The sequence below is a fragment of the Rhinoderma darwinii genome, chromosome 4, assembly GCF_050947455.1.
Source record: "Rhinoderma darwinii isolate aRhiDar2 chromosome 4, aRhiDar2.hap1, whole genome shotgun sequence".
In the NCBI taxonomy this organism is placed as follows: domain Eukaryota; kingdom Metazoa; phylum Chordata; class Amphibia; order Anura; family Rhinodermatidae; genus Rhinoderma; species Rhinoderma darwinii.
The window spans coordinates 167,817,113-167,832,213 of record NC_134690.1 but is presented as its reverse complement, the minus strand read 5'-3'; the positions used below and the strand labels follow the sequence as shown (position 1 = coordinate 167,832,213).

Below are 15,101 nucleotides of genomic sequence, written 5' to 3'. Positions count from 1 at the left end.
CAAGCCGATTAGGCTTCGCCACCCGGCGGGGCCTAAATCGGCTTCCGTAATGGCAGAGCAGGAGACCATTGTGTCTCCTGTTGCCATAACAGCAGTCGCCAGTCCTGATTGCCTGTCAGGGCTGGCGATCTGCTAGTAACCGCTACGATGCAGCAATCGCTTTCGATTGCTGCATCGAAGGGGTTAATGGCAGGGATCGGAGCTAGCTCCGGTTCCTGCCGTTACAGGTGGATGTCAGCTGTACAGTACAGCTGACTTCCACCGCTGATGACGCCGGATCAGCTCCTGACCCGGCGCCATCTTGCCGGCAGCTACGGAAGCCGATCAGGCTCAGCCGCCGGGCGGAACTTGACCGGCTTCGGTGCTAGGCAGACCGGGAGGCCAGTATTAGGCCTCTGGTTGCCATTGCAGCCACCGGAACCCCGGCAATTTCATTACTGGGGTTCAGATGAGCTGCAAACACCTTAAGTGCAGCGATCGCGTTTGAGCGCTGCACTTAAGGGGTTAATGGCGGGGATCGAAGCTAATTTCGGTCCCCGCCGTTACAGCCGGATGTCAGCCGGTCCCAAACATTCGGCGTAAATGTACGGCAAGATGCGGGAAGTCAATGCTTTCCATGACGTACATTTACGGCAAATGTCGGGAAGGGGTTAAAGAGGCTCTGTCACCAGATTCTCAAATCCCTATCTCCTATTGCATGTGATCGGCGCTGCAATGTAGATAACAGTAACGTTTTGTTTTTTTTTTTTAAAAACGTTCATTTTTGGCCAAGTTATGAGCTATTTTATATTTATGCAAATGAGCTTTGAAATGGACAACTGGGCATGTTTTTATTCGTATGTCCAACTGGGCGTGTATTGTTTTTAACTGGGCGTGTTTACTTGTTTTACTAACTGGGCGTTGTGGAGAGAAGTGTATGATGCTGACGAATCAGTGACCAATCAGCATCATGCATTCCTCTCTATTCACTTACACAGCACATAGTGTTCTTACTAGAACGATGTGCAGCCACATACACAAGTGTCCTGATAATGAATACACATGACCTCCAGCCCGGACGTCATGTGTATTCACAATCCTGACACTTCTGAATCTTTTCTGTGAGATTTCAGCAAGGGAAACGAAATCTCGTTTACCTCGTAATTTCGCGAGATTACGCGTGTCTTGCTGGAATCTCACAGAAAAGATTCAGAAGTGTCAGGATTCTGAATACACATGATGTCCAGGCTGGAGGTCATGTGTATTCATTATCAGGACACTTGTGTATGTGGCTGCATATCGTTCTAGTAAGAACACTGTGCTGTGTAAATGAATGGAGAGGAGTGTATGACGCTGACTGGTCACTGATTGGTCATCGTCATACACGTATACACGCCCAGTTGGACATAACGAATAAAAACACGCCCAGTTGTCCATTCCAAAGCTCATTTGCATATATATAAAATAGCTCATAACTTGGCCAAAAATGAACTTTTTAAAAAAAAAAAAAAAACACGTTCCTTTTCTCTACATTGCAGCGCCGATCACATGCAATAGGAGATAGGGATTTGAGAATCTGGTGACAGAGCCTCTTTAATGCAGCAGCCAGACTCTCCTTTCTGTCCAACCGCTTCACAAATGTCACTGCACTGGTTTCCCATTCATTTACATGGGAGTTATGGAAACCGCGTAGGTCAGCGAGCTGTTTCAGTACTCCCCACCACCTTGTCCGTCAGTGGCCAGAGAGCAGCGAGAGAATGTAGCACGGGGGTCAGGAGGCCCCATTCTAGAGGTAAGGGCCTGCATAGATCAGACATTTATGGCATAGCCTGTGGATATACCATAAATGTCCAAGGTGGGAAAAACCCCTTTAAGCGTGCCCCAAAACACCTTTTCAAGCAGGCCCATGCCTTTCCCTAGGTTGACTGCTGTCTTTTTCACACCATTATTTCTCTATACCTGGCCCTCTTCATGCAACAATGTCCCCCACCCCTTGCACCCTAACTAACTCCATATCTCTGCATAAACGGATGCTTGATGTTGACCGCGGCTTATGCTGCTTTGGGTACTTCCACTATTTTAAAAAAAAGATGGCTGGACCGTTGTACTAAACAAGCACTTTTTACATTTTGTGTCACCCATATGTTCTCATTGTAAGCTCTTTTGCGAGCAGGGCCCGAACTCCTCTTGTTTGAATTCTTAAAACATACACTGATTCTTTACTGTAAGGGTATGTTCACACTGAGTGTTTTCAGCTGTTTTTTTTGGGCCGTAAACGTCCCGAAAAACAGCTGAAGAATCGGAAGCAGAGGGGGCGTTTTTTATGCGGCCGGTTTTCAAAACGACTGCGTAAAGAATTGGCCGCAAAAAAAGTGCATGTCACTTGCTCACGCTGTTTTTGGAGCAGTTTTTTTCATACTCTATAGAAAAGCAGCTCCAAAAACCGCCGTTAAAAGCTCCGCGAAAAACGCGACTTTGATTTAAAAAACTTCTGAAAATCAGGAGCTGTTTTCCCTTGACAACTACTCCAAAAAAAGTCTCAAAATACAGTTTAAGCGTGTGAACATACCCTAAGAGCGGTGACTCTTTGGAACGCTCTGCCACAGCATTTATTATGGTTGATACGTTGAACGTTCAATATTACAAGTGATGAGTACTAGATTCTTGTGATGGGATGTGGATCCGGGGATTTATTCTGATTGACATATTTGGAGTTGGGAATTTTTTTTATTTTTTTTTGCGCCTTCCTCTGGATAATCGGTTGGATTTAAAGTGGTTTTCAAGTCCAAAGAAGTTGATGGGCCTATCCGCAGGATAGGCCATCAATAGCTCATCGGTTGGGGTCTGACTCCCGACACCGCCGCCTATTGGCTATTTTGAAGGGGTTGCAGTGCTCATACCAAGTCTCCTCCTCCAATAACCTGCACTTCTTTTTCGTGGCCGTTTTTTTTATGCAGCGTTCTACTTCTGATTTTTTTATGGGCGTTTACAGTCTGCAAAACGTCCAACTATAGGCCATGTGTACATACCCTTAAGTGTGTTGGTGATTCAGTGTGAGCAGCAAAAGAAATGAAGAGGAAGCAGTGCTCATGATGAGTGCTGCAGCCCCTTCAAAACAGCTGATCATGGGGTGTGTGTGTGTACCTGCCCGTGTGTGTGTACCTGCCCGTGTGCCCCCATACGCTAGAATTGTTGACACTGATTGCAGACGTCGGCAAAAATAGGACCTGTTCTATAATTTACAGAAAGGACACTGCTCCGCAAAAAAACTTATGTGCGTGGCCCCATAGAAATGAATAGGTGTTTTGATATTCACAAAAAACTGATCGGACATTGAAAAAAAAAACTTGTGTGCATGAGCCATTAGTATTTCATCCCCTTTATTCAGACACGGTGATTGTAATTTCTTTTGGACCTAAAATTAACAGCTCATGTACAATAACCTAACTTTGTTAAAATACGTTGAGTAAGGCAACTGCTAAGATGCTGCTGCGATCCTGCCATTGGAAACTGCCCATATACACAAGTTAATTTACCAATAAAGAACCGGCTCTATGGTAGTCCTCTATGGTAGTCCTCCTATGGTAGTCCTCTATGGTAGTCCTCTATGGTAGTCCTCTATGGTAGCCCTCTATGGTAGCCCTCTATGGTAGCCCTCTATGGTAGCCCTCTATGGTAGCCCTCTATGGTAGCCCTCTATGGTAGCCCTCTATGGTAGCCCTCTATGGTAGTCTTGTATCACAAACCGTTTTTAAAGATCTATGTAAATCTGAGTTTGTAACCACAGTTCTCATTTCTAATCTCAATAATCCGTGGTATTTCTCGGCACTGCAATAACCATTGCGATACATGTCCCGTAATAGTACTTTAACCATTGCTGTACATGTCTCGTAGTAGTACTTTAACCATTGCTGTACATGTCTCGTAGTAGTACTTTAACCATTGCTGTACATGTCCCGTAGTAGTACTTAAACCATTGCTGTACATGTCCCGTAGTAGTACTTTAACCATTGCTGTACATGTCCCGTAGTAGTACTTTAACCATTGCTATACATGTCTCGTAGTAGTACTTTAACCATTGCTGTACATGTCCCGTAGTAGTACTTTAACCATTGCTATACATGTCTCGTAGTAGTACTTTAACCATTGCTGTACATGTCCCGTAGTAGTACTTTAACCATTGCTGTACATGTCTCGTAGTAGTACTTTAACCATTGCTGTACATGTCCCGTAGTAGTACTTTAACCATTGCTGTACATGTCTCGTAGTAGTACTTTAACCATTGCGGTACATGTCCCGTAGTAGTACTTTAACCATTGCGATACATGTCCCGTAGTAGTACTTTAACCATTGCGATACATGTCCCGTAGTAGTACTTTAACCATTGCGATACATGTCCCGTAGTAGTACTTTAACCATTGCGATACATGTCCCGTAGTAGTACTTTAACCATTGCGATACATGTCCCGTAGTAGTACTTCTGCCTAGAATTCTAATCTGAATTGACTCCTTGTGACTGTTCTACATGTTGTTGGTTTGCTATAATGCTAGAAATAAGCATCACTAATCCACTGGTAAAGATTTCCATACTATAATCCACGCTGAATGAGTATTGCACCATGTATTGATGTTTTCAATTCAGAAGATGAATTTGTTCCTTTTTGGTATGTGAATACAGGTGGTGACAGGAGAGGATTTTCCAGGATAAGAAATAAGTCGGAGTGTGCCAGCTCACCCCCAAGTGTCGATAGGAAGCGACAGCTCTCTGAGTCTCACAGTGAAAGCATGTTCAACACACAAACCCTAGCCAGCCCGCTACAAACTGGGACAGCAAGAGGTATTTACTTACATTAAGAGTTGCGCTGTTTCAATTGTTGATCTTGTAATAGTGAAAAGGCTCTGAGTAGTTACTGTTCACACTGTACCAGAGAAGTATATGTCGAGAGGATTACATACCATTAGCTATGATGGGAGACGGGACAAGGAAAAACACCACAGGAAACGTCTCAACGCGTGTTTTGCCTATGGCTTCGTCACGTTAGACTCCTGACGAAGCCATAGGCGAAACGTGCATCGAGGCCTTTCTTTGTCTCGTCTCCCATCATGGTAAATTGTACGTACTAGTGCTTACTCTACGCTGTTTGCTGAGTCATCCCTCTGCTTCCGGTGTACTGTTTTGGACATACTTTATAGCCTCTGTGTGTACTTTTGTGGCTTCTCATTCATGTACAGTCCATTCTATTTACATCCATGACTTGGCATCTCAGTCTGGCTGCACAAATGTTGGCATTTAGGGTCACTACTCCCTTCCTGCACCCAGCCTGATATCCTTGGTCATTGATGGGTATATATTAATTCTTTGATACTCTTCTGGGTATATATTAGAGCTTTGATACTCTTCTGTGACTTATTTATATCTTACTCAGATCTGGATATGTTATAACTGGTATCTTTGTTGTTTTTGTGTACATGCACTTCTGCCTTGTTACTATAGGACTAGATTCTGTTTAGGTGTCTTTCTGTCTCTCTTGACATGTTTCCATTTCGTCTCTTGCTCTATTTTTTAACTGTGCTTGTTTATTCTGTTTATTGAGCTATTTATATTTTATACATTTATCTGGGCATTCTATCCCAGTATCTTTTGGTATACTATTGTAGGTTTTGCTGTCCCTATGAAGGGCCCCTTTATATTTTGTTTTGGGAGGTTATTTGTGGGTTGTGTATATCCAGTGGAATCTGTCAGGAAATGCGTTATGCAGTATGCGTTTTTGATGTCACTGTATGGCATTTGTCCCAGTCAACCGTTTAACGTAACGTCATGGTCTTTACATCACATATATGTTAAATGGATGCTATGCTAGCCTATCCATTGTAGCAATAGAAAAATGTAAAAGTGGAATAACTGGATCCATGACATGACAAACCCCACTAGCCCCCAATAGAACCCATTGACTTTAATGGGTTTCATCGGTTTTCATCATGGTTTCTGTCATTTTGCGGGACAAAATAGTACTGCACTATCTTGTCCGGGATTTTGACGTTTGGACTCTGACGCATATGTGAGCACAACTTTGGTTACAACAGAGAGCTGCTAACAAAGTGCTGTTCTTTGCTGCTTCTTGAATGTATGGGTTTTCAATGCCCCCCTAAATTGAAGAACACCTATATCTGTTTTTGTTTTCCCTTAAAGAGGCTCTGTCACCAGATTTTGCAACCCCTATCTGCTATTGCAGCAGATAGGCGCTGCAATGTAGATTACAGTAACGTTTTTATTTTTAAAAAACGAGCATTTTTGGCCAAGTTATGACCATTTTTGTATTTATGCAAATGAGGCTTGCAAAAGTACAAGTGGGCGTGTATTATGTGTGTACATCGGGGCGTTTTTACTACTTTTACTAGCTGGGCTTTCTGACGAGAAGTATCATCCACTTCTCTTCAGAACGCCCAGTTTCTGGCAGTGCAGACACAGCGTGTTCTCGAGAGATCACGCTGTGACATCACTTCCCCAGGTCCTGCATCGTGTCAGACGAGCGAGGACACATCGGCACCAGAGGCTACAGATGATTCTGCAGCAGCATCGGCGTTTGCAGGTAAATCGATGTTGCTACTTACCTGCAAACGCTGATGCTGCTGCAGAATCAACTGTAGCCTCTGGTGCCGATGTGGCCGACACGATGCAGGACCTGTGAGTGACGTCACAGATCTGCACTGCCAGAAGCTGGGCGTTCTGAAGAGAAGTGGATGATACTTCTCATCAGAACGCCCAGCTAGTAAAAGTAGTAAACACGCCCCGATGTACACACATAATACACGCCCAGTTGTACTTTTACTTTTCAACACGCCCAGTTGTACTTTTGCAAGCCTCATTTGCATAAATACAAAAATGGCCATAACTTGGCCAAAAATGCTCGTTTTTTAAAAATAAAAACGTTACTGTAATCTACAATGCAGCGCCGATCTGCTGCAATAGCAGATAGGGGTTGCAAAATCTGGTGACAGAGCCTCTTTAAGTGCATGACCAGGAAGATAAGGGAGATGCAAAAATGACCATGCAATAGAGCTGTCCTTAACTCGCCCACACGTTATGAATTTGCTCATTCTGTCCCAGTCTATGGAGCAAAGCTGACAACTGAGCATCAGTTTATTATGACTGCTATAGTGGCCAATGTAAAAATGTAAATCTTAAATTATTTTTTTGGGCAGTAACCAAATTTAAAATCTAATAATATATAATTAAAAGCATGATTTTACATTCCCTTTAAAATATGTTAAAAGTAGATACATAGCGGAATTATTATTTTTTTTATTTTTTTTGTTAATTTTTACAGATTCGACACTTGCTGAATGGCAGTATTTATTTAATTTTTTTTCTACGCAGCCATTTATGTTTTGGCAAAACGATGCCAGTTTTTAGCGCAGATTGCCACGGTTTTGCAATGTGGCTTTTAGCCAAACAAGTTCTACACGTGAAACACGTTACAAGGAGCTTGTTTCACCTATAGAAGTAATGTAACCAAACAGATGCGTCAATTCGCAGTAAAGCGTGCACTTTTTTTTTCTGAGCATTAATTAGCCATATGGGAAAAAAAAAAAAAAAGACCGTGCCTTTTGGCATGTGTGAAATCACCCTAACGGATTAGCTTATCATTTAGTAGTAATATATGATCCATTACTTTGTTTCATAGGTACAACTCGCAGTTCTGGCAACACACCCAATGATAAAAAATACAATAAGACAAAGAGGAGAAACATCTTTGATGACTACTTGTCCAAGGAAGAAGTGTCTGCAGGGATGAAGAGAGGAGAACTAATTCAGGTTTGTAAATGTGGGGAGCGGACCTACAAAAACCATACTTTTACTCCTAAATAACCAGTGCATAAATTTCCATCCCCCGAACACTGCTCAATTAGCCGCTATCTAAACACGGCCATGTGTGAACCATTCGCTTCCATGCTTGTCCTCCTACTTGCTGGAAACCTTGCGTTCCACTTTGAAATTGACAACACTCTAGTTGAGGCACAAGCTTTACAATCCCATTTACAAACTGCATTTTCTATCCTCTTTGGACAGTGTCTGGCTATGGCTTATCCGCCCTACCTTGAAATAAATATGCACCGATGCAAGCATGCGTGTTTATGGGGGGGAGGGGATCAAGGAAGATGGCTGTCAGACTAGTTCGCTTGTGGAGAGCATGCATTTTTAATGGCAAGACTACAGGGGTCGGGAGGGAGTAGCTTGGTAGTAACATTGCTGATCAGCAATCCTGAGGATATGTCAGAGGCTAAAGCAACTTACATAAAGGAGGGGTAACGTGAAATCCCTGGAGTCATCCAATGCAGAGCTGGTGGAGCTGAATTAGATTTTGACGTCCGTTGTTTGTGGCCTCGAAAGTTGCGTTTACGGTGCCTTGAGATGAGGTTTTTAAAAAACAAAACACTGGTTCCAGGTCCAATGCATATAACCAATGAATTCTAGGTGGGATATTATCTGGTCCTGACGACTTTTACACCCACCAAATTCAGAGCTTTAAACGGTTCTTGCGTGAGACCGTGATTCCTGACTGCCTTAACCCCTTCAGGACTGAGCCTGTTTTGGCCTTGTGGATGCAGCCAATTTTTTCAAATCTGATGTGTCACTTTATGTGGTAATAACTTGGGAATGCTTTTACCTATCCAAGCGATTCTGAGATTATTTTCTCGTGACATATTGTACTGTGTTAGTGGAAAAATGTGATCAATAAATTCAGTATTTGTGAAAATCGCCAAACTTTAGAGAGAATTTGCAAAAATTCGCATTTTTCTAAATTTAAATGTATCTGCTTGTAAGACAGATAGTAATAACACACACAATAGTTACTAATTAACATTTCCCATATGTCTACTTTATATTTGCATCATTTTTTGAACATCCTTTTATTTTTCTAGGACGATACAAGGCGTAGAACTTTAGCAGCAATTTCTCATATTTCCAAGAAAATGTCCAAAACCTATTTTTATAGGTACCAGTTCAGTTCTGAAGTGGCTTTGAGGGCCTTATGTATTAGAAACACCCATAAGTCACCCAATTTTAAAAACTGCACCCCTCAAAGTATTCAATACTGCATTTAGAAAGTTTCTTAACCCTTTAGGTGTTTCACAGGAATTAAAGCAAAGTAGAAAGGGAATTTACAATTTTATTTATTTTTTTGTCTGAAAATCCATTTTTTTTTCTGTAACACAGAAGGTTTTACCAGAGAAACGCAACCCAATATTTATTGCCCAGATTCTGCAGTTTTTAGAAATTCCCCGCATGTGGCTCTAGTGTGCTAATAGACCTGAAGCACCGGCCTCAGAAGCAAAGGTGCACCTAGAGGATTTTGGGGCCTCCATTTTATTAGAATATATTTTAGGCACCGTTTCAGGTTTGAAGAGGTCTTGTAGTGCCAAAACAGTGGAAACAAACCCAAAAAGACACCATTTGGCAAACTACACCCCTCAAGGAATTAATCGAGGGGTATAGAGCATTTTAACCCCACAGGTTTTTTGCTGAATTTAGTGGAATTAGTCCGTAAAAATGAAAATCTAAATTTATTTTTTTCCAATGAAACGTAGAAATTATCAATTTTTACAAGGAATAAAGAAGAAAAACACCCCAAGATTTGTAAAGAAATTACTCCTGATTACGGCAATACCCCAAATGTGGTAATAAACGGCTGTTTGGACACACATCGGGGCTCAGAAGGGAAGAAGCGCTATTTGGCTTTTGGAGCTCAGGTTTACTCAATTGGTTTTTGGGTGTCATGTCGTATTTGCAAAGCCCCTGAGGGACCAAAGCAGTGGACACCCCCCAGAAGTGATCCCATTTGGGAAACTACAGCCCTAAAAAATTTGTCTAGGGGGTATAGTGAGCATTTAGATCCCATAGGATTTTTGCTGAATTTAGTGTAATTAGGCCGTCAAAACTTCTATTTTTATTTTTTTATTTTTACGGCGTTCACCGTGCGCTATAAATGACATATTTAATTTATTCTGTGGGTCGATGCGATTACGGCGATACCATATGTATATAGGTTTTTTATGTTTTACGGTGTTTGCACGATAAAATCACGGTTTTAAAAAAAATTATTATTTTTTTCGCCATATTCGAAGAGCCACAACTTTTTTTTTTTTTTATTTTTCTATCAAGAAAGCTGTGAGGGCTTGTTTTTTGTGGAACAACTAGTTTTTATTGGTACAATTTTTGGGTACATGCGACTTTTTGATCCCTATTTATGCAATTTTTTTGGGCGCTGAAGTGACTAAAAATAGCAATTCCAGTATCGTGTGCGTTTTAAATTTTTTTTATTTTTTAAATTTTTTTTTTTTATGGCATTCACCGTGCGGGATAAATTACATTATATTTTTATAGTTCAGGCCATTCTGAAAACGACGATACCAATTATGCATAGCTTATTTTTTTTTTTAAAAATTCTAATAAGGGAAAAAGGGGCATTTTTTTTTTTCTCCCCTCAATTTTATTATATTGACTTATTTTTTATTTTTTTTTCCACTTTTTATTTTTTTTATTTTAGTCCCACTAGGGACTTGAAGATCCAATTTTTGGATCGTTGTTATAATACCCTGCAATACTTACACACACACACACACACACACACACACACACACACACACACACACACACACACACACACACACACACACACACACACTCTCTCACTCTCTCACTCTCTCACTCTCTCACTCTCTCACTCTCTCACTCTCTCACTCTCTCACTCTCTCACTCTCTCACTCTCTCACTCTCTCACTCTCTCACTCTCTCTCTCTCTCTCACTCTCTCACTCTCTCACTCTCTCACTCTCTCACTCTCTCACTCTCTCACTCTCTCACTCTCTCACTCTCTCACTCTCTCACTCTCTCACTCTCTCACTCTCTCACTCTCTCTCTCACTCTCTCACTCTCTCACACTCTCACACTCTCACACTCTCACACTCTCACACTCTCACACTCACTCTCACTCTCACTCTCACTCTCACTCTCACTCTCACTCTCACTCTCACTCACGCAGCACCATGGAGAACGTATTTGAGAAGTAATAAGCAGTGTTACTGTGAATCCAGCACTGGGGTGAGACAGTAGAACAGTTACTAGCAGCAGAGTATCTTAGTCTTTTAGAATTGTCTGCTTTTTTAATTTTTTTTCCTCTTTACAAGAGCGTTAATGTGACGATCCACAGAAATGTTATATAAAGCTCATCGCTCGATGACCAATATCCATGTCTATATAATGTTTTTGTAATCGTAGATCTGCCTTGTAGCATTGCTGCGCCTTTCACACCTTGGATGCAGTACTTCTAGCAATGGGTTCTTTCTCTCACATTGAGCCGTACAGTAACTGTAGCTATTGAAAGGTAGCAAAGCTGTGCAGTAGCAGTTTAATTTAGTTCTAAGTTTATATTGTAAGTGAATCCAGCTATTTGACATGGCGACCCCCCTAGTCCTCACTGGACAGACCTCCACTCAACACCACCCCGTCCCTCTCCACGAAAACATCTGTTCTTTACAGATGGGAAACGCAGCTCATTCCAAATATGAGATCACAGCGTGAAATGAACAACATGGTAAATAGGTTTTTGGTCGGGAAGGATATTGGACCCATCTGCTCTCAGATATATAAATTTTAAGTACGTTAATTGGCTGTTAATGTGTAAGATTCAATTTCATCTGACTTCTCTTTAAGAGCAAATTTCTGATGGCTAGATCAGTGTGAACTATTTGGAACCTTACGTACGTTAGTTTATTTAACACTGCAGACTGCCTAAGCACGATACTCTCAGTATTTGTTGCGATCATGTATATGTGTAGGAGTTCTGTTGTGTTTTTTTTATTGTTTTTTTTGTAGTTCAACTTTTTTCTTTTGAACAACTCCTACATTTTTTAATTGTTTGCTACTAGTACTATGAGTAGTATGAAAGGTATGTTCTGTAACTTGTGGATCCTAAGATCCCACAGGTGGGACTGGGAAGGTAACACTTCTCTCCGATCTACACACCTGTAGACACTGGGGAAGTATTTGGAATTGGTTTGGGTGTACTCTGTATTTTGTATTACAGCATGTTGATTTCTAGTGGCCTTGAGCCCACAAATCTTCTCGAAGACCAAATCTAGCAAGTCAAACAAGCAGCTGCAGGCATGTGGTCTGTCAAATCTTGGGCGAACTTCTGTTTGCTGTCTTGGAAACACTGAACCCGCAGATGGGTTGAAGCGAAACATGTGTCAAACAGCCAGGATAAAATAACCACTCTAGGAATATAGAGCTTGATCTGGTGGGAACTCGGCACCTGATATATATATATATATATATATTTTTTTATTACATGATCTCCTAGTGTAAGAGCCTAAATAAACGAAACCTCTCTTGGATTCTGTGATTAGTTTACCTCCAGCATTTTTTACACATTCCATCACACACCCAGGTAGGCTACAAACTATGTGACTTGTGTCTGTAGGTAAAATATTTGTTGGAATGTGTTTTCTATTTATTTTGGTGTTTTGTATGATTTAATAACTTTTGTACCAAAACCAATCTGCACGATTGGGACACACATTGTCCTGTGGACACTCATGATTTCAATCTGCTTGATCTTTAGGGTTCCCTTCGGATTAATCCGAAGAAATTTCATGAAGCGTTCCTGCCGTCACCAGTAAGTATAATGATAATTTTCCTTCAAAAACTGTGTGATATATATCTCCCTATCTCTATCTATGTGTGTGTGTGTGTGTGTGTGTGTGTGTGTATGTATATGTGTGTATGTATATATATATATATATATATATATTTATATTCTCACACCATCCTTTACTTTATTTCATAAGGTAGTGGCATAGATGTGCTCATCTGTGTGCATACAGTGGTTGACAGCAGCTGACTTGGGACCACCACTTAGTGTAACTGGACTCCTTTCATGTATCCCTGTTGAGATGGCTTCATTTTCCAGTGAATTAAACTAATCTCCCTTGAAGCAATTTTGCCATCTATTTGCGCTCTGTTTCGGTAGTCAATTTGCAGTGTTTATTCAGATCTATAATACTAGACCTATTTAATGGACATGTCTAATTTAAACAAGATAATATCACTGGTTCCCACAGAATCCTTCGCCAGGGATTCATACACAGGAGCTAAAGATCAGATGACTCAATATATACTACATTGGGGTCTGTTATTTCTTTCTTTTTATATTTTGTGATCTTTTAGGTAAATCGTAGTGTTCAATATCAGCCCAGTAACCAGGGGGTTGAACAACAATTTGCGTGAGATCATTCCTGCAAAACCACTGGATCTATTCTGCAAGCTTCCAGTTTCAGATGGCATCTCATTTATGTCACTAGCCCCCTATGGCTTTCTCTCCGTAGCTAGAGTATGTGACAGTCCTCATAATGCAGTAGGGAAGTGATAGTCTAGGAGTAGACTTATGTATAGACAATGACTGATCCAATCCAGCCTGGCCCCTTATAAATAAAGGTTCACCAATCTTGTGTTTGCTCTTTAGTGATTTGCTTTTTTTTATATTCTTGTTCGTTCTACTTTATCTGATTTTGACAACGTTACTGGGCAGTCTGTAAAGCCTCCAGGACTAACCCTTTCAGGGCTGCTGTGAAGAAAAAAAGAAAGTGAACATGTGCTAAAATCTGTTCCCTGTGTTGGCCCTCTCCGCTGATAAACCGGCCCGCAGTCTTTCTGCATCGAGTCATGGGAGGCAGCGTATACAGCTGCTGCAGCTCTTGTCCCAATCTGATTGTTTCTGCTTTCCGGAGTCTCAAGGAACATTCTGTTTCAGATACTCGCTGAAATGGTCTCTTGTCTTTTCGAACGCTTTTGATCACTGTGCTTCTTCTGTGACGGACCAAACCAAAGTGCCAAAATCTGTCTTTTTAGGGATACCTGGTAATGTAATTGATTTGCTGCGTGCTTGTACATTTTCCAGAATATAGGCTTCAAGGGGATTTCCGAGAAATGTTCCTTCTCATTGTGAGCTTATCTCGGATGCAAGAAGCTTTGTAATTTACTTCTAGAATAGTGCCCCTGTTTCTAGATGCAAGCAGCGCGTTCTGTGTCGTAATCTTTAGGTCCTGCTCTAGTGACGTCCCGTATAACTATCCTATGGTGAAGGAGCTGCTAGTGCTTTACCAGTATACGAGATGTCACTAGTGACATACAGGGGCCAGTCAATTTAGCGGCATGGAACATTCATGAGCTGTCCCCGCTGTACTTTTGTACAGAACAGCGCCTTACGTCGCTGTCTGGTGGATATGCAGCCCCGCAGTGTAAACCATTCGCCACGGAGATTCAGGTAGCGGCAGCAAAGTAATTCTAATGCTAGAATAGGAACATGTTTAATATCAAGTACGAATGTAATATCATGTTTTTTGTTTTTCATGAACTCTGAAAACCTCTTTAATCATTAGACTGAAAATCCACATCCTGGGGTTGGAGATTTTTGCGGAGCACATTTGAGCATTTAGTCATAAAATACATTTTATTTGTCCGCATTTAGCTGACCACCGTTTCACTTTCCTTAGGCTTCTTTCACGTCTGCGGTGGAGGCTCTGTTAGGGATCTCCATTGCGGATCTGGCTGAAAATACTGGAAGCAATAGAGCAGCACAATGACGGAACCCATTACTCAATGAGTTCTGTCAGCCACAGGTGGTGTTTGTTGTGCAACGGAACCGAAGTTTCCGTTTTTTTCCATTTTGCTCCTTTGGCGGGGCAGATCAATGAAAAGCCAGACGCTACTGTGAACCCAGCCTTAAAGGATTTATTATGGAGTAAAATCTGTCAAACAATGTTCCAATATATTCTTATCATATATTCCCCAGTGTTTTCAAGATCTGTGCTTTCTATGAGAATATCCACTTTGTACTGTAACTAGCCGTGCACCTGTGTCCATAACATGACCTGGACAACTAAACGACCAAGGTCCCTATAAAAAAAAAAAAGCTGCAAGCGGAGATCCTGAAAACCATGAGAAATTGATGCAAAAATTATATTGAAAAGCTAACTTTTCATTCTGCAAGGAATAGCCTCAATTTGCTGAAACCATGTTGTGGATAACACTACAGGCTGTTAAAGCGATCCTCCATGCTG

The 15,101-nt window shown here is 41.3% G+C and overlaps 2 protein-coding genes across 3 annotated transcripts in view; one reads left to right on the top strand and one right to left on the bottom strand.

Annotated features, from left to right (window-relative positions):
• Positions 1-15,101, top strand: part of DIS3L2 (DIS3 like 3'-5' exoribonuclease 2) — a 287,501-nt gene that overhangs the window by 20,981 nt on the left and 251,419 nt on the right. For both annotated transcript variants that reach the window (XM_075861827.1, XM_075861828.1), the window contains 3 exons: positions 4,658-4,816; positions 7,665-7,795; positions 12,605-12,658. In XM_075861827.1, coding sequence (XP_075717942.1) covers positions 4,658-4,816; positions 7,665-7,795; positions 12,605-12,658 — 344 coding nt within the window. The remainder of the gene's footprint in view (positions 1-4,657; positions 4,817-7,664; positions 7,796-12,604; positions 12,659-15,101) is intronic.
• Positions 1-15,101, bottom strand: part of PDE6D (phosphodiesterase 6D) — a 557,644-nt gene that overhangs the window by 329,141 nt on the left and 213,402 nt on the right. The gene's annotated exons all lie outside the window — the stretch shown is intronic.